The 23,164-nt window shown below is 40.6% G+C and overlaps 4 protein-coding genes across 9 annotated transcripts in view; 3 read left to right on the top strand and 1 right to left on the bottom strand.

The window, feature by feature from the left end:
* myh14 (myosin, heavy chain 14, non-muscle) overlaps window positions 1-4,422 on the top strand; it is a 62,819-nt gene extending 58,397 nt beyond the window's left edge. For 4 of the 5 annotated variants that reach the window (XM_061674563.1, XM_061674562.1, XM_061674561.1 and 1 more), the window contains one exon: window positions 201-4,422. In XM_061674563.1, the coding sequence (XP_061530547.1) occupies window positions 201-396 (196 nt within the window). In that variant the 3' untranslated portion in view covers window positions 397-4,422. The remainder of the gene's footprint in view (window positions 1-200) is intronic. The other variant, XM_061674565.1, reaches the window with a different exon arrangement.
* Window positions 4,423-4,595: 173 nt separating this feature from the next.
* LOC133401495 (uncharacterized) lies at window positions 4,596-21,996 on the bottom strand. Its single transcript, XM_061674556.1, has 3 exons — window positions 21,830-21,996; window positions 7,626-7,815; window positions 4,596-6,265 (listed from the first exon to the last, which is right to left on the bottom strand). The coding sequence occupies exons 2-3, from the start codon at window positions 7,811-7,813 to the stop codon at window positions 5,551-5,553; spliced, it is 903 nt and encodes a 300-aa protein (XP_061530540.1). The 5' UTR covers window positions 7,814-7,815; window positions 21,830-21,996; the 3' UTR covers window positions 4,596-5,550.
* On the top strand, window positions 11,227-14,230 carry si:ch211-120k19.1 (uncharacterized protein LOC563199 homolog). 2 transcript variants are annotated; one of them, XM_061674559.1, is made up of 5 exons: window positions 11,227-11,370; window positions 11,486-11,816; window positions 13,533-13,603; window positions 13,680-13,709; window positions 13,840-14,230. In XM_061674559.1, the coding sequence occupies exons 2-5, from the start codon at window positions 11,495-11,497 to the stop codon at window positions 13,957-13,959; spliced, it is 543 nt and encodes a 180-aa protein (XP_061530543.1). In that variant the 5' UTR covers window positions 11,227-11,370; window positions 11,486-11,494; the 3' UTR covers window positions 13,960-14,230. The 2 variants fall into 2 exon arrangements, with proteins under 2 accessions (XP_061530543.1, XP_061530544.1); XM_061674560.1 differs by lacking the exons at window positions 13,533-13,603; window positions 13,680-13,709; window positions 13,840-14,230 and adding an exon at window positions 12,543-13,080.
* Window positions 14,981-22,890, top strand: rpl18 (ribosomal protein L18). Its single transcript, XM_061674557.1, has 7 exons — window positions 14,981-15,115; window positions 15,673-15,759; window positions 16,342-16,449; window positions 18,912-19,010; window positions 19,294-19,417; window positions 22,259-22,328; window positions 22,754-22,890. Exons 1-7 carry the CDS (start codon window positions 14,996-14,998, stop codon window positions 22,827-22,829), a joined length of 684 nt encoding a protein of 227 aa, XP_061530541.1. The 5' UTR covers window positions 14,981-14,995; the 3' UTR covers window positions 22,830-22,890.
* The last annotated feature ends 274 nt before the right edge of the window (window positions 22,891-23,164 follow it).

The raw sequence follows: 23,164 nt of genomic DNA, 5'->3' as shown, positions 1-23,164 counted from the left end.
CTCCTTTAATTGTAATACAGTTAAAGCAAAATCCAATAGATGACCAGTGGGATACATCACAGTCATCTAGTAGAATGCATTTCTAACTCATTATTTGGACAAGATGCTATTAATTGGCCCTAGGAAAGAAGTTGTTGTCATATGATATATACTGCATGCAGTGTGTAATGCTGTACTAAGAGCGTTGTGTTGGCGTCCAGGCGTGCCCCGTTGCCGTTGGCGATGCGCGGACGCCGGGCTCTGGTAGACGACTACTCGTTGGAAAACTCCGATTCGGAGGAGCCGCCCGCCTCGCCCACGCCCTCCCCGGGACTGCCCCGAACGCCCACCCCGTCCTCAGACCACAGCCTGGACCCTAATCCGCCCCCCTACAGCGTTAACAACCTACACCAATGATGTACCACACACACACACAAACACACACGCACACACAACACTAGTTTATTATATAATCAATGAATTGCTCTAGGATGTTGCTTTTTTTCCCCTCAACAAGTGCAAAAAAAATGGGATTTTACTGGATTTTTTTTACCTTAAAAGGCAACATCGTAACATTCTAAATGACATCATGATGCAGTTTCACATTTACTAATACATTTAAATTAGCTACACAGCTTAAAGGCGCAGAAAACACTTTGGGTCACATTGGGTCCTCAAGCCATTTTTAAGCCTTACGTCAAGCGTGGGCAACCTTTTCCTATCAGCAGCCAGATTCAAATTATGATTAAAAAAATAATCCTACACTGTGTTTCCTCAAATAGTGGCTGTTGTTCACACACAGCTATGAATGAGTTATAACTGGTGAGCTCTTTTGGGTGCAAAACAGCAGCACCTACAGCGACATCAAAGCAGGGATTCTTACCACGTCTTAAACTCGGCACGATGTTAATAATGTTACTACTGAGCCCATTTGTCTGCCATTGCTAACCAAAACAGCACCACTTACAGACAGGAATCGATGCCTCCCCCATCTTCAGTTTAGTAAATCAACACCCAGGGTCACTATTTACAGAAATAGGCATGCAGTCCCTCCACAATGTTGTGAATGTCCCTCTAATAGATGCCTCCCCCCATCTCCTGACCAATATTTCCTATGTATTTAATCGTTTCGGGACTTCCTTTATGAGGATTTATTTGCTCCGGTGGGCCATATCGGATGCTCCGGTGGCCTCGCGTATGGCCCAAGAGCCACGGTGGCTCACCTCTGATGTTAATTTGACAAAAATAAAGGGCTGCTGCAGAATGACAAATTAAACAATCTATATGCATATGCCAGATATTTGATGAAAAGTGTGAATTTGACCTCATCCTCTTTTTGGGGTAAATATGATTGAATCCATGATTTCATATCATGTGACTTTTTACAAGCGCCATTTTAATGACGACTGCACTCTTCGCTGACATGTAAAAGGAAATTAGCCAGCTCTCTTCTCCCGAACCGCCTACAAGTAGCTCCCAAACATGTTGTCTAATAATTCCGTAGATAGTGTAATTTATTCAACAACCAAAAAAATGAAAATTCTTAAATCATTTGAATTTATATAATTTACAGCAAGATGAGTATGTTCATGTTTGTTTTTACTGTATAAACATTACTGTTTCATTCACTGGGGAGACTTCTTTCAACCGTAACAGTTTATTTTTATCCAAAGCAAAACACCTTTTTTTTTTTCAGACCGATGAACATGTTTTATTTTGATGGGCGTATTGCACAACTTAGTCTTAATATTGTTTTTTTATATTTAATTTTGTTTATATTTTAAATTGTAAATGAAAGGATGGACGGGTTTACCATCATCCTGCATTGCTTTTGGATGACTTCCCTTCCCTAGATATACAAATATTGTAGGTTTAGATTAAGGCAATAAGTAATAAAATTAGGAAATAGTCTTTTTTTTTTAATTACCCTGGCCAATCAAACTCATTTTTCCTTTTCACATTCCTTTCCAAGACATTGAAGTCAAAATTAGTCTAATACTGTCTCAGTGGAGACATTTTGGGCTGCATGGTTCAAGTGGCACAATTGGAATGTGAGTCATAAAAGGAAAAGGAAATCGGATATCTTAAGATCGGAATAATAAATATTGGATATGTGCCGAGTTCAAGTCATCAAAATACACCGATCGGTGACGTGTTCACACCCACGTCTGCACAAACAGCAAAAGTAAAAAACACTCTTAAGTCGAGGTACCACTGCATACCACAAATTATGATCATTTCAAACTCTGCATACCACAATAGGCTTGAAAATAAATGCCTTCCAGGATATTTGATTTTAAAAAATCAGCACGTGCATGCGTCTGTGGTCATGCGATGGAGACTCTCGGTAACTTCCACCAAAAACTCCTCCCCAACATACAAAGATGTTAATCTCTCAGTCCAGATATACTTCCTTGACACTCATTACTACTGATTAGCCACGGCTTTGGGACCATCTTGTGGCATCTTAGCGCGTTATAGAAAAAAAACAACTGCAGAATAGCCGAGGATAGGTTCCAGAGAAAAAAATTAATAGGTGAATTTTTGAGTAAACATGGATTCACTGTATCATTGTTTACTTCCATGTTGTTGATGCTTGTGGAGTTACTTACAAGTTGGGGATATAGGCTATATCACACTTTGTTTACATGGAAATTGACAGTTCATAAAATGGGCTCGAGACATAAAATGGGAATTGTGCACTTTTGCAGTGCAAATCCTGCCTTTGACAAACATTATGACCTCTTCTGCTGAACCAAACTCCTCGTGTGGCTTCTAAACTTGAAGCTAATGGCTAAAGCAGCCCAGTTCGCTTTGTGCAGGGAACCCAAACTTGCTCAAAAAGTAAAAATCTCCAAATAATAAAAACTAGCAGAAGAGTGAATTTCTAAATGAGCTCAGGTGGATTTTGTTCACTCGTAATGTCCGCATGCTTCATTTTAAACTAAGCTAGGCTAGCTTTAGCTTCAGACACGAGAGGCTTCAAAATGCAGGTGCTTTTTGACCATGCTTCACTCAAATGTTTCTGGAATTATTGTGAATATTTTTACTGTGGATAAACGACAGTATATACACTGACCCTTCTTTATGTTTACCAAAATGAATGATACACTGGAAGATAAGTTTAATCAGTGTGGACGTCACTGCTCCCTACAGCTGTGCTAAGCTAACATTAGCAATGACAGCTTTGACACTAATCACAGCTACCAGACAACTTGGATCACTTTTTAAACCAATCAATGAGTGCGTTTTTGGCTTCATACGGCACCGCAATGGATTTGAAATTTAAAATGGAAAATGTTGGAATTTCAACAATTTTTTGTCGGATACCTCTATTGTCAGGGACGGTTTTGAAATAATTGTAAATATAACTGAATATCCTTTGTGGTCAATGAGTTCTACTTTCACCTGCTGCCTATTTGTGGCTCTTGCTGTCTTCACTTCTGCCTCCAGTGAGTAAAAAGCATGCTCTATTAGGTTGAGATCGGATATAAACGGCCATAGTTGCTTTTCGCAGTAAGTAAAATTGCTGAATGATAAATGTCACACTCAATTACATATTTTATTTCAAATTCATTGTGGTGTACATTATAAAGCAAATTTATGAAACGTGTTTTATGCTAAGTGCAAAGCTAACATTAGCAATGAGGACTTCACCACAAATGACCGCTACCAGATAACTAAAAGAACTTGAACTAAAATAACTTGTTTTTAACCATTCGATTACTTTTTAGGATTTTTGTCTTCATACGCATAATGGATTCGCAACAAAACAATCAAAATGTAAAGTGTAGAATGTAAGTTTTAAAATTAAGAGGTTTCTCAAATATATGGTATTTAGCCATTTGACATTTTGCTTTTGTCCTGTAAATGAAAAGCATACTCAATTAGGTTGTGATCAGGGCACTGATGTCCTTGAATAATATAAATTTATTTGCGTTAAAGTCCGCAATTACTTTTCTACCAGTAGCTATAATTGCTGTGGTGATGTATAAAGACAAAATTATAAAAATTTGACTGTCCAAATACTCATGGACCAAACTGTTTAAAACGCCAATGAAAGTGTTTTTTTTTTTTTTTTTTTTTTCAAATGTGCTTTTGTTTCGGCAATATGCAAATTACTTTTGTGTTTTTACGACATTGTGTAATGGCTGCACTTTGCACACAAGCGGTGGGTATATTTGTCCATATCAGCATCTACTGTACATGAACATGTGCGCGTTCACAACCACAAAAAGGTGAATTAATGTTCATCTGTAGCAAGCTGCTGCTTCTCAAAGGTGTTTTTCTGGTTCTTTTCTGTCTCTCATGGTTCGCTCAATGGCTACTGTGCAACTTCAAACATTGTTCTGTTTTATTGTTCATTTTTTGTTTGTTTGTTAACAATGCTGTATTATAAAATATCCGTTCGGGGTCCACTTTAATATATGTTGTTGGTTTTCACTTTTCTGCGTCAGCGTGTTTTATTTCACTCATTTGATAAAATAAATGTTCACTTTTATTTTATTTTTTATTTTTTTGTAGTTCCCTTTTGTATTTTGTGTGGAACAATAATAATAATTACAGTCAATATTTAATTTTTTAGTTGAAACACATGAAAATACACTTTGTTGCCATTATTATTTATTCATATTATGAAAATGTTTGACAATTAATATACAGAATGAGAGAAAACTGCATCAGAAAATGAGTACTTAATCATTTACAATATTTCAAAAGTATTGTGCCCGACATTTGGCTATTCTACCTTTAATGTTCATTATTGGATTAGAGGTTTTTTTCCTCCAGCATGATTAGTAATCCGTTATACGAGCAACCTATTTCCGCATTCAGCAAAACGGGTAAACGCACTTCCTCCTCCCTTGGTTGAATGGCAAAGGGCACCGTGGCAACCGACCTCGGGGAATTTAAAATGTCTACGATGTCTTTTGTTGAGCATGAAATGTCACCACAGAACTACCAAAGATGACAATATCCGATGTATTTACATATATTTGTACAAATACATTATATACATTTTATTTCACTTTTGTTGAAAGACACCAGCCATAAAGAAAACAAAACTTTAGGGAGTTTGGCTTCAAACCATCATGTCATCAATCCTAGTTATGCTCGTTATGTAGCATACACAGGAAGTCAGCCAACCCGTTTACAGGGTTTGGTCACGTGACGTTCCACAAATAGCATTTTACTTTATTTTAAGTAATAATCAGCAATATTTTAAAATATGTAACAGCCATTTCAGTCATTATTAATATTAAACAATTATTACAGATTCATATGTATTACTATATCATTGTATTGGACATTTTCACCAGCAATTTGACATTCACCAGCAATTTGACATTTGTAAAGACAACCATTATAAGACATACTGTAAGTGTATTGGATTTTCTATTTGTTAATGCTCATTTTTAGATATTTGCTTATAATGAACATTATTTTTATAACTATGTTACTAGTTACTGTAAATGTAAAAAAAAAATAGAATTAGTTCAATTAAAGTGAATTAAACTCTTAAGTCAAGGTACCACTGTACAGTACCTGTTAATAGGTTAAATAAACAGTTATTCATTGAGCGCAAACATCTTGGTACCAAAGCATGTTAAAAGAGGTGCATGCGGGTGACTCGATGTCCATGAGGATGTCTGTGAACATCAGGTGGTCCTCGTGGGGCGGTGTCACTATGTGGCCCAGGGAGGCGTTGTGGGGCGGGGCCCAAAAAGACTGAGCCACGCCCCCTGACGACGACATCTTGTGCTGGCAGCTCGACAGCACGGGAAGTGGGTCGGGGAGGACAAAGTCATTGTCTGTGTGGAGGTGGCTTATGATTGGTCTGTGATCGCCGTGGCAATCGCGTCCGCAATTCCTCTCTGCGGTTTCAGGAAAGCGATCGGTGTGGCGTTCGGCCTCGTCATCCTCTGAGAACAGATTCATAATGTCCGCCCAGTCGCTCTCGGTGACGTCGGCCAATTTGTTAGAGTCGCCAGGGCCGTCGACGAACAATTGCATGGCTTCAAAGGACAATGGCGAGAACTGTGGCGTGAAGGAGCGAGAGATGGGCATGTCGTCTTCATCATGGTGCGTATGTAACACTTCATCAATAGGACATGTTGAGGACGTGTCGTTTATTTTCTTTGTCCCGCTTTGAACTTTTTGGTTGTCATGTTGGCCTTTACATCCGTCCGGCTGGTCACATGACTGCTCAGGTGTCGAGGACCCTGCCTCTTTTAAGTAGAGAGCGGATGCCAGTCGACAATTGGCCGCCTCGATGTCAGCAAACTTCCTGTTCGCGTGAGAAAGACAAGTCAAACCCTCCAATAGACGGTGTGCCCCACCGAGTTGCCAAATGCATCATCAACTTAAGACTGTTAAATACCTTCCTCAAATAAACACTGCGCCGCAATTCGTCGCAGAATGCCTCATCCACTTGTAATTAATATACATCTCCCTCAAATAAATGCCGTGCCCCTATCATTCACTGGGAGCATCTTCCAATTGTGATAATTGCCTCCCTCAAATAAACATAGTGTCCCAATTACTCGCTGAGTATGTCATCAACTTGTTATGAAGAAACCCCTGCCTCAAATAACAGCCATTCTCCGATTAGATACCGAGCGCATCGTCAACTTAATAATAAGACAAATAAATGTGCCTCCTGCGATTGGCTGGCAACCAGTTCAGGGCGTACCCCGCCTCCTGCCCGATGACAGCTGGGATAGGCTCCAGCACGCCCGCGACCCTAGTGATGGAGAAGCGGCTCAGAAAATCGATGGATGGATGGATGATTTTAAACCACAAATTATACTAAGATGAAATGCAATTCTAGAGGCGCGGTCTGCCTTCCATTTGGTCAAAAGGGGCCGGCCGCGCTCTGAAGCGGATAAAAGGCCGAACCTGCTTTGGCTCGCTCTCTCTCACTCGCGCTCTCGTTGTTCCACCAGCCGAAAGCCTGGCCCAGCCCGGGGAGCCCCCAACCTCTCACCACGAGGTGCCGGAGGCTGGGAGACGCCGAACTTCCCTGTCACGCTGCCAAGCGTGGACCGCAAAAGGCACCTGCCAACTACCCGACGCTACCCCTTTTGGGTGTGCGGCAGTTTACGGATGAGGCTCCGTTGGGAAGTAATTGCGGTGCAAATTCTCCCTGACTGCGTGCCAAGCATTGCCACTGCCAGCGCGCCAGCCAACCTGCACTTGAAGTGCATCTTTTTTTCTCTTTCCTTCCTTTTGCTTCAAACCATCCCTCGTCAGCGCTCTTACCAACTCCCGAAGGTCGACCTGAATTGGTCAACACACGCAAGTCAAACTTGCGGTCTACTAAAAGCACAGATTAGTTATTATTGGTTATTATTTAATAGTATACAAAGTGTACAAATTGTAATCATTTAAACTACAGTATTATCTCACAGACATTATAGAGTAACTTAATCTACACATTTGAAATCTGTTGCTAACCAAAACAGCGCCTCACAAAGGGAATAAACTGTCTCTCAGATGAATTAAAGTATAACAATTTGAAATATATTATTATTAAATGCATTTGTTAGATAAAAGGGCCTGCTCCGTAATGAGGGCCGTCTCTGATTGATATTGATTGATATTCTCCAGTCAAAGCAAGTGGCGTAAAGTAGCCCCCATCGACACACCTCTGTATCATGTTGTACAGGAAGCGTCGGTGGTTGACCTGCCGCTTGGAGGGACGGTTCTTGCGGGGCTTCTGGAGGGTCCTCATCATGTGACCCGCCGCCGACGTCACAAACGTGTACAGATCCCGACCCCAGGGCACCCCCTGCTCCAGCCCGGGCTCCAGCGTCACCGAGACGGACGGTTGCATGCCTTGGACAACAAACATGAGACACTGCGCTTATGATAATGCTTGCAGTTTTATTTAAATTTAAATCTACAGTACATACCAGCGATGTCCAAACCTTTTTCATGGAGCATCACATACAAAAAAATAGAAGGAAAAAGGAGAGTGGCCATGCATTTGTTACTCATGCGAAAACCTAATCTATAGATTGTAGGTCAACATTTTCCAAGCAGTTTAACATATTTGAAAATAAAAATGTAAAAAATTAACGCAACCCTCAAGTATTAAAAATGCAACCACTTTTCCATGTTTTTTAAAACAATGAAATATCTTGTAACATTCAACTTTTAAGAACATTTCCAATAAAAAGTAGTGTGATATCTTGTAACTATCTTTTTTTTTTACCATTTTAAATTGTAATAAATTAAAATTTTCATTACACGTTTTTAATATTTTGTTCAAAATTAAAAATAAGATTGCATGAAATCTGGTTGTTTTAGTTGGGATTATGCTAAAATAAAGCAATATGTAGTACAGTGGCGGCACGGTGGCCGTCTGGTTAGAGCGTCAGCCTCACAGTTCTGAGTACCCGGGTTCAATCCCCGGCCCCACCTGTGTGGAGTTTGCATGTTGTCCCCGTGCCTGCGTGGGTTTTCTCCGGGCACTCCGGTTTCCTCCCACATCCCAAAAACATGCATTAATTGGAGACTCTAAATTGCCCGTAGGTGTGAACGTGAGTGCGGATGGTTGTTTGTTTGTATTTGTCCTGCGATTGGCTGGCAACCGGTTCAGGGTGTACCCCGCCTCCTGCCCGATGACAGCTGGGATAGGCTCCGGCACGCCCGCGACCCTAGTGAGGAGAAGCGGCTCAGAAAATGGATGGATGGATGGATGTAGTACAGTGAAGCGCCGCCAATAGCCGGACCGCGAATAGTGAAAATCTATGGATAATTGACACCCATTATAATTGCATCGAAAAAAGAAAATAAATTCTTGAATAAGCGGGGAAAAATTGTCAATAAGTGTTTTGAGGATTGGTTCCCCTCAAAACAAAAAACAAAAGAAGAATAAGATGAAATAAAATTTGAAAGGAATTAAAAAATATATATACTGTGAAAAGGTGAATCCGCAGTTGCCAAACCACGATTATGCAGGGGTCCACTGTATATACTGTTTATTTTTTAAACTCAGTTTTCACACAGGAAATCACAATGACTAAATTGTTTTTACGATAGGATGTAAGAAATCAGTCCTCCCTCCCCTCGGCACCTCCTCCCAGTAAACCAATAAAAGTAAGAATGAATAAAAAATAATTACATACACAATCAACCGTAGAACCTGATAGTAATCAGAATAAGAGGACAAAATTGGAAAGAAAAAAAACCATTTGTAAGTAATAGAAGAAAATCTTGGGATAATGTATAAAATTAGATTATTTTCACGGTGGCGTGATCTGACAGTTTGTGTTAAAATAAGACAAAACGCGATCCCAGATCTAATCAAATTATGTAGAAATACATGCTATATTAAGAGCCAACATTCAATTTTGTAAATTGTGTTTTCTCATGTTTCCACCCCATATTTTCTGTTAATTTCTATGAATCCCTATGAAATGTTTAAATTTGAAATAAAATCTGGAATTTTTCAACCCTAAAAGAATAATGACTTAAAAATTCATACCTGCCCTGTTGCTGTTTTGTCGTCCTCCAAACAAACGATGAGGTTTGAGCCTTGGAAGTCGTCTGTCACTGTGAGTGCATGTGTGCGCTTGCTAAGTCATGTGACATCAGTTCAAACATCCCACTTTATTTTTTCTGCTACTCGCCACCCACCTGAGCATCCTGAATGGAATCCCACTTGCTAAGAATCATACACCAAGACAGGCAATTATCTGAGGATTCAAACAATGGCCACGCGTGCGCCATTGTTTGGCGCACAAAAGGCCGCTTGCCTGGAAAACTGGGCTGCAGTTCTTAATTGTGCTGCTTCAACCGTGGCCCTCATTAGCACATTCTCAGAGGGAAGAGTCAAAGTGGTTGCTAGTGCCTTTAATTGACCTGCGCCATATGCGCAAACACTTTCCGAGTGATGACTTTAACATATCTATGGCAGCGGCAGAAGCGGGTGGGACAATTTTGGACAAACACAGCAGACAATGCAGGGCAATTATTTGATTGGAAGGAAATGGACTTGAACGCTATAACTGCAGTAAAGCATGGGGGTGGCAGGAGCATGTGTCGGGGCTGTTTTTCTTCATCTTGACCTGGAGGCCTTCATAGACAAGGTGGAGGGAATTATGAACAATTCCAAATAGTAATCAGTGTCAGCACGAAAGCTTCAGGCTTCTGCTAGACATGAAAGCCTACTAGAACAGCTTCATTTGGAGTTAACAGAGGCACTCAAAATGGTGGCAGGTGTGTGCTGACTCCCTTTTAACTTAAGTTTGAATGATTGGTCAATTCTGAGCACAACCACATCCCCAGTTATAAGAGGGTGTGCACACTTGTCCGACCACATGATCGCAATTGTGGAAAAAGAAATAAATGGAGTTTTCCAGGTTATAGGCCACATTGACGGTGGAAGAAAGATCTTGGTCTCATTTCTTTAAATCACAAAAGTCTGGCATTTGAAAAAGGGTGTGTAGACTTCTTATAGTCAGTGTAGTATGTCTTTTTTATGTTGCACCGTCATCTTTGGAGGTTGAAAAAAGCAACAAGCCTATTTTGACAACATACAAAGTAGAAAGTACTATTGAAATGTTGATTGAGTTTAATTGTTCTTGTGCCGTAACAGTGACATTCTACTCTAAATTACAGACACCTGAAAAATCTGCTTAACTCCAGTAAGGAAGTATTCGTACTAGATTACTTCCCACCACTGGTAAGGTACAAATGCGGAATGAGGATTGATTCGCAAAATTTCCGGTTTCTGACTCGAGTCCCATTTACCCGAGCCATTCAAGATGGCTTTTTCTGGATTTCCCCCCCCCCCCCCCCCCCCCCCCAGCTGGCTGTTTTTCTACCCGTCTCCTGGTGTCTCCTCCACGCTCTTTACACTTTGCTTTGGTGGCCTTACACTGTTATAATGTGTTTCCTTTAGTTTTTCATCACACGGCATGGTTACGAATTTTGGCAAGTCAAATTTGTATACAGTATTGATAAAGATAGATTCCCCACTAAACCTCTTCTAACTGCTGTCACTCCACTGCTATTTTTAGCATCACACATGAGCTTGTGAGACTTGTGTCGAGAGCTACATTTCTGTCTCAGCACTTACAGGAACAACAGTTATGTACCAATATATGACTTAGAAAATACAGAAGGTGTGCTTTTTGAATCAAAAAACTTTGTTACATTCATGGATGTTAAACAGGTTGTGTGTGTGGTGTGTGTTTTTTTTTTTTTTTTTTTCCTTGCGGCAGACATCTTATCAGCAGGCGTCTTTAACAGGGGGAGGCTGAACTTTGACCCACTGAGAAGGGCCTCAAAGATTGATATCAGCTCCTCCCCATTTTACAGAGCCAATCAAGAAGACGTTGGCGCCTCTCTTGGAGGAAGTTGGAAGAGGAGTCACGTTACGAGGTGAGACAGCAAGGATTCTGGAATTTAGACCCACTTCACACCTAGTTCTGAATTATTTCGAAGTCTCTCATCAATCAGTTATATTCCCAAACAATCCCCTTCCTTGTTTTTTAAGATTACCATCATGAGCAGGGCCTGGGCTGCGTTCAGGGCCCATCCGTACAGCAGCAACGTGGTGGGCTACACAGCACTGTTCGCCTCGGCCGACCTCTTCCAGCAGCGCGTTTTGGGTGGACGAGACGCGTCGCAGGCCTCCGCTGCCGTGGACTGGCGCCAGACGGCCCGAGTGGCCACCGTGGGCTTCTGTTTCCACGCCAACTTCAACTACCAGTGGCTGCGCTGGCTGGAGAGGGTGCTCCCGGGGGGCGGGGTCAGGGCAGTGACGGGGAAGGTGGTGGTGGATCAGCTGGTGGCCACACCGCTCACCATCACTGCCTTTTATATTGGTGAGTTGTCGACTGAAACATTCCATGAGTACATTCTACCACCAGTGTTCCCCAACCTTTGTTTTACAGTAGAAAATCTCATGCCATTAATCCATCCACCCATCCATTTTCTGAGCCGCTTCTCCTCACTAGGGTCGCAGGCGTGCCGGAGCCTATCCCAGCTATCATCGGGCAGGAGGCGGGGTACACCCTGAACCGGTTGCCAGCCAATCGCAGGGCACATACAAACAAACAACCATTCGCACTCACATGCACACCTATGGGCAATTTAGAGTCTTCAATTAATGCATGTTTTTGGGATGTGGGAGGAAACCGGAGTGCCCGGAGAAAACCCACGCAGGCACGGGGACAACATGCAAACTCCACACAGGTGTCCTCAGAACTGTGAGGCTGACGCTCTAACCAGTCGGCCACCGTGCCGCCCATGCCATTAATCCCTCAAAAAAACAACAATTTTGTGGTGTTTTTATTAAGAAACATAGCACTCTATAATATGGTACTTTATAAAAATAAAAAAAAACAGTAATAACATGATGAAATAGAATGTAAAGAGTTTTTGCCATATTTCTGATGCAGTTCAATGGGCATTGTGCTGCTCTACTTGGGTATTTTTTTAAAAAAAGAAGAAACTGTTATTTACTCCATTACATTGAGCTACATTCCGATCATTAGTTTGATCTTTTTGAATCTATAATTGCTTGCGTCATTTATGTTTTGTTTCATCAGAGAGACCTCTGCCTTGGATGCAGTCACATGACCCTGTTTCACCCATCCAGCGGAACTACTCGTGGCATTTGACTCCATTTGCCCAATCAAATGAAGTCAGGCAGTCACATGACACTAAGTTTCATCAAAGGTTTTCAGTGATAAATTATTTTAATGAAACCTAGTAAAAAAATAAAAAAAATAACCTGTTTTATGAATGTAAAAAAAACAAAAAACTAATGTAAGCGAATTTCTCGTGGCAGAATTTGTCTTAATTTGTTATTTTATAAAGATAAAATTTATTACTGTTTCAGTTAAAGTGATACTGCTGAGCAATATCTGAATTTGCGCATTACTATTTTATATTTTTGTCTACTTTATGCCCAGGCTTTGATTTAAAAAAATAATAATTTTACATCAGAAGTTACTCACCAGTTACTCAGTAGTGTACTTGAATAGTTTTTTCCCCCTAAATACTTACATTTAATTATTTGGAGGACTGCTTTTTCATTTATTATTATTTTTTTTTTTACATTTTTCTAAAGTAAAAGACCTTTGACTTGAGTGCAATTAGCGGTTATTTTGCCCACATCTGCTCCTAGCAGAGGATAAAGAATAGATGCCTGCGTGTATTGTTATATTACCTGTCTGCATGTGTTTCGCCACGGTTTGTGTTCAAATATCACTTTCTTAAAGGGTTATGATGTCATGGGTGTGTGTTCTGGTTATTAATTTTTATTTCCATATAATTTTGATGAATTTGTGAATTTTTGATATTATAATTTTAATATCCAAAGGGAAATTCTCTAGCATTAAAACGAAAAACCATAAAGGAATACAGTACCTTATAATTATTGGGCATTCATTAAAATATTTTGGCATTTTATTTTAACATAAATAACACAAATTATATAAAATTTTATTTAACTTAATTCAACAGTTTTAATCATTATCATTATGCTGTATGCATCCCTAACAATTTGTCAACCATGTGTTGATTGTCCTTTTTAGGTTTGAGTTTACTGGAAAACAAAGATGATCTACTTGCAGACTGGAAAGAAAAATTCTGGACATCTTACAAGGTGCACTGTCGAATGTTGTATTTGTTGTGCAGTTAAGTATTCTAAAATGAATGTATGATGTTAATTGTGTCTTCAGACTGGTGTGGTGTTCTGGTCAACAATGCAGGTGAGATTATTGCTGACAACCTGGGAAAGTGAGCTTTAAAGCAACATCTTAACATAACATTATATATATATATATATATATATATATATATATATATATTTCCCTTCATTTTTTCCCATCATCATCTAAGGCTGTGAACTTTTCCCTGGTCCCCCCAGTAGCTCGGACCGTGTTCCTCGGAGGCGTCGCTCTTGTGTTCACCATTTTCCTGTGTCATCTCAGACAGCAGAAGGACCACAAACTTGAATAAACTTTAAACACCATTTGTACTCAGTGACCATGCAACTACTGTACTATGATTTGTTGTTGTTTTGTTTTGCTAATGATTTTAATAGCACGTCTACCATTATAGTTTACTAGCATATTAATGGTTTTGTAATAGTACAGTATGTGATTAAAGCCCTATATAAAATGTCATAGGTTTTTGTTTAGTGATTTTCGATTTTTGACTTAAATAAGCAACTGTATACAAATGAGCATCAGAATAATGTGAGTAATATTCTAATAGTATTTATATTAAATTAAAAATAATATGTAATCTGCATGAGGAGTGTGGTTCTTGACCTGCTCAGTGCCTAAAGTGCCTTGAGATAACTCCATCCATCCATTTTCCGAGCTGCTTCTCCCCACTAGGGGCGCGGGCGTGCTGGAGCCAATCCCAGCTATCATCGGGCAGGAGGCGGGGTACACCCTGAACTGGTTGCCAGCCAATCGCAGGGCACATACAAACTAACAACCATTTGCACTCACATTCACACCTACGGGCAATTTAGAGTTGTCAATTAACCTACCATGGATGTTTTTGGGATGTGGGAGGAAACCGGAGTGCCCGGAGAAAACCCACGCAGGCACGGGGAGAACATGCAAACTCCACACAGGCGAGGGCGGGGATTGAACCCCGGTCCTCAGAACTGTGAGGCAGACGCTCTAACCAGTCGGTAACCGTGCCGCTGTTTAATTATTACTAACAAATTATTTACTCATGAGTCATACCCAAGTTTGTAATTCGTAATAAGATTTCATTGCAGAATTTATTGGCATGTAAATACAGTAGATGCACCTCAAGGATCACCTCAAGAGCGTCACAGGTCCCCTGCTGGACCCCTTGCAATTTGCCTACCGAGCGAACAGGTCTGCGGATGATGCAGTCAACATGGGACTGCACTTCATCCTAGAACACTTCGACAGTGTAGGAACCTACGCGAGGATCCTGTTCATGGACTTCAGCTCAGCATTCAATACCATCATCCCTGAACTCCTTTCCTCCGAGCTTCTCCTTTTTCCCCATGGAAGGCCCCCCGGAAACTGTGCGTGTCTTTGACCAATCAGAAACGCGAGATTTCACAGCACTGTTTATCGCGAGACTTGCGTTCTTCCTTTTCCTTTCCCCCACCGTTTCCAAAATGGTAGGTAGCGCTAGTTCAGTTTTCACAGTACGCTAGTTTGACTATCCACGGTCATCTTCAAAATTACCACCGCGTATCCTCTTGAGTGTAACACTTACAGTATGTAGGCACCGTTTCCTGTGCAATGTGACTGCGATTTCGTGCCATATGACCATTGGAATCTTATTGCCGACAGTTAGCCGGACTTCGGTCATGACATTGTACACAAAACACGTTTGCAAATGGCTCCGATTGTGATATAATAGAGACCAAAATGAACATTTGCATGGCTTTTAGGCAGTTATTTTAACACCTGGTTGTGTTGGTAAAATTGCGATGTTGACGGTGTCGTGCTAATTAGCCGCTAGCATTTAAGATTCAACGTGTAAACCGACCGGCTCAAATATAAATGTGACCCTCGCCTAACGTGGTTCATGTTAAATGCTAAAATAACGTTACAGTTGCACGGGTAAGTGTGTAAAATAATTGATCACAGTCAGTGCCTAATGCACTTAAGTTAAAGGCGATGTAATGAATGAATGTTATGTAAATCCATGTGCCTTTAATTATTCCAAAAGGGAGTTGACATCAGACATAACAAGGACCGCAAGGTGCACAGGAAAGAGCCAAAGAGCCAGGATATCTATTTGAGGCTCCTGGTCAAGGTAAGTGCTTCACGTATAGCTTTTGTACTTTAATAAGTGTACAGTGAGTCCTTGTTTATTGCAGGGGAGATGTTCCAGACCCACCCCAATGGGTGAAAATCTGGAATATTGCAAGACACTACAAACAAACAAAAAAAGTTTATTTTGACGATTGAGGTGATGGAGAAGGATGTAATTCACACAGAATAACGTTCTGTCAGCCACACAAAGTTATACCATTCAAATTGTTAGCAAATAAATACATTTTGATAGCAACACACTAGTAATAATAATGCACTCTATGCATTGATATAAACCTTATGTCATTTGCTTCCTGTCTATCCCTACTGAACAGTTACTGTTTCATGAGAAAATAAGAATATATCGGCGTGTAATTGGGAAAACTTCGACTGATTTTGATTATTTTGAAAAGTGTTAATATTGGCAGATTAATCTGTCAAGCCTTAGTAAAAACCCATAAACTGATCGCTTAAAAGAAAAAGGTGTAATATAGCGAGCATGCGAACGAAGAACTGCAATAGTGAGGGGTTGACCATATAGGACGTTTGGGAAATGTCTGCACAAAATCATGTTTTGTCTCAGCTCTACAGGTTCCTGGCCCGCCGCACCAATGCTTCTTTCAACAAGGTTGTCCTGAAAAGGCTCTTCATGAGCAGGAGCAACAGGCCTCCCATTTCCCTTTCTCGCCTGGTCAGTTTCACGACCTCACGTTCTCCTCCTGTCTTAGACAAAGTGTCAAGTTGGTCATTAATTCATTCAATTGCTTGTATCTTAACAGTGATTACAAATTTGTTTTAAAAAGAGTATTGGGGCTTTGCTGAAAACAAAATTCAGTTTCTTATGAGCATGAGGTTGTAATTTAACCAATGAACGTCAAACGAAGTTAACACGCGCATGGCATCTTTTAATCATGTAATAGTTGTTAAACAAATCTGGTTAAATGATAAATCAAATCTCACAAAATAAAGGATTTCTGTTAGTGTAGTCCTATATCATGAACAAACATTTGGACCGCCATATTAAAATCTACATACCTGATGATACAATGATAATGTTACAAAACAGTGACCATTTCATTTGTCCAACTTAAACTCCACTGTAACTACTTAAGCTTGCTTTTATGTAGTAGGTCAAATCAAAGCATTTTAAGTAGTTTTTGAGTTACTTACAGTACACCTTATAATCGTTCAGTTCACATATTTTCAAATTGAGTTAATGTGATATAAATTTTTATTGGGATAATTTCGTTTCTGACACTTGTTCACAGGGATGAGCGATATTGCAAAAAAAAAAAGGCAATATTTTTTCGTATCCAATTTCGATTATCACAGTTTAGTTTTTTTTAACCTGCCAGTTTGAAAGCATCTTTACTGAAAACTAAAGAAACTAGAGTACATCAGCATTTTATTAACATGAAGTACTGTAAAAGAAAAAAGAGATTAAAATAGAAAGAGATTAAAACAATTTCTACTTAACATTACAATAAATGTAGAAAAATATAAAATTACACAATATCGTGAGGGAAACGTATTATGGTATAATAGGGTGCCTTGTCTAACTCCGACCAACAGGACAGCCTTCACTACCTTACGAGAGGCTTGCCTTCTAAAAGCGGAGCGCCGCACACACACTCCATGTTGGAACAGCAGTATGACGGATCGGCAACGTTATAAACAAATGTTATAATTTTGTTTTACAGATAAAACAAAAAAAGACAAATTATTTCTGTGCCATGTTACACAAATGAAAGAGCAGCCGGAAAAGGTGGTCTCTGATTGCCTGTTTTCACGCACATTACTGCCATGATTGATTATATACGCTCACAGCAGATCACCATGATGGATCTGAAATTTATTAAAAACCGCAATCATATAATTGCCCAGCCCTACTTGTCCATAATCAACATGCCCCTAGTCAAATTGACCCTGTACCAATATCACTGTACCTGAGACACATCACAGTCATTAACCTTAACACAGGTAATCAATGCTTGCAATATTAAAACTTTTCTCTTTTTCACTCAACATTTAGGCTTTATTTCTCCGATTCTGTGACCAGTTTATTGATGTCCTCTAGACTGTACACCGATTTTATCAGGCTGATCGGTATCGGTCGATATTTAACATTTTATGCTGCCCGGCTTTGTCATAATTCGCTGCATTGATCGGCTCCGCAAAAGGCATTTATCGTGCACGCTATATTTGAATCCAAAAGCTAGTTTATTTGTAGCTTTGTCGCGCGTCTTTTGAGTAGTATTGGAAATATCTGACGGCCATAAAGTTATTTAAAATAAAAAAAACATGTCGGCGGTGTGGAACAGACAACACGTCTGAGACAGGAACACCAACAAACAAAAAGGTCACAAAAAGTGGATGCATTAATTACTGTATGTACTTCCTGCCATCTAATAGACCTATCACTATGCCTCACTGGCATAAATAGAGGAACAAAGACATTATTTATTGTAAATATTTTTTTTGGAGCAATTAAGGACACAAGTATATACAGTAAATGAACAGGTCATTTAAATAGACACATTCCTCCATCTTGTGATCGGCCACAAAAATCCTGTTCGTTTAACGCCTAATGTCCTCCCAGTGCAGCCTTAATACTCCCTCGTACGAAAATACTTTAATATATGTATGATAATATATGATAAGTGATATAATATAATAATAAAGTGCTCGGCATTTTGTACAGTTTCAAATTAAAATAGCAGTTTCACTTGATTTTGAGTAATTTGATAAAAGACACTTTTCATTCTTTTTTTTTTTTTTTCCTACTTATGCTGTTCTAAAATGGTTAAGAGGCCTAATGAATATTAGGTTTATGAAACAGAATGACTCTCGAAACACTTGAAAATGGAGCTTGACCCTGGAAATGGTGTATAGGAGACATTCGAGGTTACAAACTATTTTGCTTGGTGTAAGAATATGTGGTCATGCGGCACAAGAAGGCCCGCTCAGGTACTTAACGGTTTTATATTTATGGGCCACAAGTGTTGTTCATACAGACATTTACTGCACGATTGACTGACTAGTTCTGCCATTCAGATGGACCCTGTATAAAGGTTTTCAATTGTTGACTTAACGTTACTGATTGCCGAGTCATAAGATGTGTTAATTATTCCTGCACTGAATTTGCTTCTCCAGATCTGCAAGATGAAGTTGCCTGGCCGTGAGAACAAAATTTCCGTCGTCGTGGGAACGATCACGAATGATGTCAGGATCCAAAATGTGCCCAAGCTCAAGGTTAGCCCCATCCTCGCTTTTACACTATTTCCCAAGAACGTCCACTTCTCTGCCTTTCTGTGACACTTCCAGTCTCTATATCGCTGTTGCAACTTGGTGATGACACTAAAATCACTGCGAGGCTTCAGACAGGATGTTCTTAGAGGGAAGTGGCCCTGGAACTGACGTTATCAGCAGATTGCAACAGCGATGCCGAGAGACTCAGAGTCACAGAAAGACATAGAAATGTGTCGTGTAAGTCATCTCTGGGCACCTCGTTGACTTGTGATGTCGACTTGTCAAGGTGTGCGCGCTCAGGATAACTGACGGCGCTCGCCGCAGGATCCTGAAGGCTGGAGGCCAAGTGATGACCTTTGATCAGCTGGCTATGACTGCACCTAAAGGACAACAGACAGTGCTGCTGTCTGGTAAGTACAATGCAACACATTTGTCTGTCTCAGGATACTTAAAAAAAGTGAAGGTTAAGGCAATGCTCCCTATACTACTTCGATGGTTAAGTGTCTTTGTACTTTATACACACTATTAGTGTTTCAGCATCTCGTGAATGTTTGCAATTGATTCCCAAGAGTGCACCGTAGCAGATATTGACACATTGACTCCTTTCCCCAAATAAAACAAAACGCACAATGCATTTTGGATTTCCACAGTTGTGTAAATTCTTGGTGTACAGATGTCAAACGGGGCTTACAAGTTATCATACGCTAGTGTTCCCTTTGTGTTGGTTGGACGTGAGCCTCTTATCGTTCAAATATCCAGATATGTTCTTTAGAATGACTGATGAAACATTAACCTGAAAACAGTTGGTGCCACGATTTCTTGTTGTTGGTACTGGGCCAACACCGGAGGAGAAAAACTGCTTCCTGCTTGAATTGATTTAACACTTTGTCAAAAGTCTAGTCTATTTATATAGCAAAATCCTATATGAATCTAGCCTCATTTCATGTCTCCGCCCCCGCCACGTCTTATATCTGCACAAAGAAACGCCCACAGCTCACTCGACAAAAAGAACCAGGAAGACAGCGGCTTGTCGTGCTCGACCGGCCGCCTCGGAGTACTCCTCGGTTGGCCAGGCGCATGCTGTAGCTGCCTCACTCAGAGTTCACCGCACGCACGTTACATGTAACGTTACTGCTTTGATGTATTTTTGGAACGTGCAATCAATTTAAAATATGAGAGGTGATCACCTTACCTGTGCGGTGGGAATGGCAATGCCACTAGTCCTTGGTAAGTCGGCGGTTTTCCAAGCCCAGCAATATGCAGCTGTCAGCTCCGTGTAAAGGACACCACCATTACATATGATTATCCTTGATTTGAAGTCTCGCACTTTCCAGTTCCTTTTTAATTTTTGTTTCTAATGTGAGTTAAGTAATACGGCCAGGAAACTACAGTATGGTCTCCTTTTGGGCAAGCCTGCGTGTGTACTGTCTCCACGCGGGAGCAAATGTTTCTCTCTTCGTCACGCCTCCTGCCTCAACATCCGCTGATTGGCTGTTCTTGTCCCGCCATGCCCAGTTGTAAAATAATGATCACAATTAAATTAGAGGCATTAGATGGGGCCAGAGAGGGGTAATTTTTCAAAAGATTTTAATGATATTATAGTGTCGGAGGAATTCCGAGCATGCTTTGTAAATAGTTGTAAAGTGTTGTATATATGTGTTCCACTTAGTGTAGTAGTAGTTTCATTTCCCCACTTCTCCTCGTTGTTTGTTTACTGTTTATTATTTCGACTCACCGTTCCACAGTATTCTGTTGTCATGTCATAAGGACAGTTTTAACATAAATGACAGTGTTGTTTTTTTTAAACTTCAAATTCCAGCTTTAATTGCAAAGGGGTGGAGAGAAGCGGCAGTTACACAGGCAAAAATCAATAAGTTGGGGTACGGTAGGGCGAGACTCGTTGCATACTCAGTGTGGTTGACCAAATCTGAGCGCGTACAAATAAATCTCGAGAATTAAAAATTTCTACAGAGGTAGCCGCTCTAATTTACACGGGTATGGCATTCCAGAGTAATGGAGTGCGAATACAGAATGCTCTTCAACTTGCTGACTTCTTTTTAATTTTTGGAGTCTCCAAAAGACCAGCATGTTGCGAGCTGATGGAACATAAGGTACCAGTAAGTCAGCAACATAGTGAAGTCCTAAGTAGTGTAATATTTTGTGTGGTTGTAAGTTTTTTTGTAATGTTGCTCATTTTTGTAGACTATAACAGCAACAATCATATTTGAGGGGTAGAATATCAGAATCATCTTTATTTGCCAAGTATGTCCAAAACACACAAGGAATTTGTCTCCGGTAGTTGGAGCCGCTCTAGTACAACAGACAGTCAATTTACAGAACACTTTGGAGACATGAAGACATTGACAAAAAACAATTGTGCAAAAAGATGCAGAGTCCTCTAGCACTTAGAGCAGTTCGAATGACTAATATTGCAATAGTCCGGTGCAATGACCATTGTGCAAAGGGCGCTGAGACTTCAAGGAGTGTATGCGGTTTAAAGTGACGAGTAGTGCGATCATCTGGGACAATGTTGGTTGTGCAAATGTTACAGATACTCCTCAATCAGTGTGCAAATGGGGCAGATGCTACTCTGGCATGAGTGGCCAGTATATGTAAATAGTGCAGCATGGCGAGACAACTACAGTGAGTGCACGAGTAATACATAATTGGCCCCACAGAAATGTGACAACGAAGTCAAGTCAAAAAATTGCCAGCTTGTTGTAATGGAATTATAGGTTAGGTGTTTAAGAAGTTGATCGCAAGAGGGAAGAAGCTGTTGGAATGTCTACTAGTTCTAGTTTGCATTGATCGGTAGCGCCTACCTGAGGGAAGGAGCTGGAAGAGCTGGTGACCGGGGTGCGAGAGGATTTTGCACGCCCTTGTCTTAGTTCTGGCAGCGTGCAAGTCCTCAATGGTGGGTAGGGGGGTACCGACAATCCTTTCAGCAGTTTTGATTGTCCTTTGCAGTCGGAGTTTGTCCTTTTTTGTAGCAGCACCAAACCAGACTGTGAAGGAAGAACACAGGACTGATTCGATGACTGCTGTGTAGAACTGTCTCAGCAGCTCCGGTGGCAGGCCGTGCTTGCCACCGGAGCTGCTATGACAGCAACAATCATATTTGGGGGGTAGAATATGACAGAACCTTGTGCAATTGATTAAAATATTAGAATAGTCCTTTCGTAGCATAATAGTAGTCGTAACTCAAAAGATGAGACTCATTTTTTTTCTCCCCCTCCCCATTTGTTGTTCAGGTCCTCGCAAGGCCAGAGAGGTGTACAGGCACTTTGGAAAAGCTCCTGGAACTCCTCACAGCCACACCAAGTATGTGAACACTTTGTGCAGTCATTCTTGTAGAATTGTACATTAAGATGGGTATACTAATATTATATTTTTAAATTATACTGAACATTTCAAAAACATGCTTCTAAGGTTAATTGAAGGCCTTAAATTGTTCGTAGATGTGAATGTGAGTGTGAATAGTTTGTTGATATATGCCCTGCGATTGGGTGGCAACCAGTGCAGTGTAACTTGCCTTTTGTCTGAAGTCCGCTGGGAATGGCTCCACTTCACCTGCAACTCTGAGTAAAAGTGCTGCAGAAGTAATTTTAGATTGGAGGAAATGTTGATGCCTGGCTCAAGGGCACCCTGACACTAGTCAGCAGCGATTTTACATTTGTCCGCTGTGAGACTTTAACTCTGACCCTCTGGTTCCAAAGCCTTCTGCTAACCTATATTGTCTTTTCCAGGCCCTACATTCGTTCCAAGGGCAGGAAGTTCGAGAGAGCTCGTGGTCGCAGAGCCAGCCGCGGCTACAAGAACTAAAGTCTCTCTTTGTTTACCATGCAATCTGATTCAAATAAAAGACTGGCTGTACAAAATATCACATCCTGTTTTGTGTTTTATTCCCTCCCTAATATGGTGTCACAAACCTGTTGTATGTGACTTCTTGGAACTCGACCTTCAAGTGTGTAATACATTCCATTGAGCAGCTTTGCTATTAACGTGGTCATGAAGGGGTCTTTGTGGACATGATTGGTCGACGAGGCATTCTGGCCCAAACAGGAAGTGAGGTGTTGCAATGTTTTCCTTCTCCATGATTGGTCGACGAGGCATTCTGGTCCAAACAGGAAGTGAGTGAGTGACTGTCAATGATTGGA

This window comes from Phycodurus eques, chromosome 4, assembly GCF_024500275.1.
Source record: "Phycodurus eques isolate BA_2022a chromosome 4, UOR_Pequ_1.1, whole genome shotgun sequence".
Taxonomy (NCBI): Eukaryota; Metazoa; Chordata; class Actinopteri; order Syngnathiformes; family Syngnathidae; genus Phycodurus; species Phycodurus eques.
The sequence above is the reverse complement of the archived record's forward strand: the minus strand, read 5'-3'. Positions and strand labels throughout refer to the sequence as shown.

What these genes read in the sequence shown, in the direction of transcription:
- LOC133401495 (XM_061674556.1), bottom strand. Translation starts at nt 7,813, where the DNA reads ATGCAACCGTCCGTCTCGGTGACGCTGGAGCCCGGGCTGGAGCAGGGG. An exon ending in CTGTACAACATGATACAGAG is followed by an intron (nt 6,266 to 7,625) that starts GTGTGTCGATGG and finishes TCACGCGAACAG; the next exon opens with GAAGTTTGCTGACATCGAGG.
- si:ch211-120k19.1 (XM_061674559.1), top strand. Translation starts at nt 11,495, where the DNA reads ATGAGCAGGGCCTGGGCTGCGTTCAGGGCCCATCCGTACAGCAGCAAC. An exon ending in AATTCTGGACATCTTACAAG is followed by an intron (nt 13,604 to 13,679) that starts GTGCACTGTCGA and finishes TTGTGTCTTCAG; the next exon opens with ACTGGTGTGGTGTTCTGGTC. An exon ending in TGTTCTGGTCAACAATGCAG is followed by an intron (nt 13,710 to 13,839) that starts GTGAGATTATTG and finishes TCATCATCTAAG; the next exon opens with GCTGTGAACTTTTCCCTGGT.
- rpl18 (XM_061674557.1), top strand. Translation starts at nt 14,996, where the DNA reads ATGGAAGGCCCCCCGGAAACTGTGCGTGTCTTTGACCAATCAGAAACG. An exon ending in AAAATGTGCCCAAGCTCAAG is followed by an intron (nt 19,011 to 19,293) that starts GTTAGCCCCATC and finishes CGACTTGTCAAG; the next exon opens with GTGTGCGCGCTCAGGATAAC. An exon ending in ACTCCTCACAGCCACACCAA is followed by an intron (nt 22,329 to 22,753) that starts GTATGTGAACAC and finishes TGTCTTTTCCAG; the next exon opens with GCCCTACATTCGTTCCAAGG.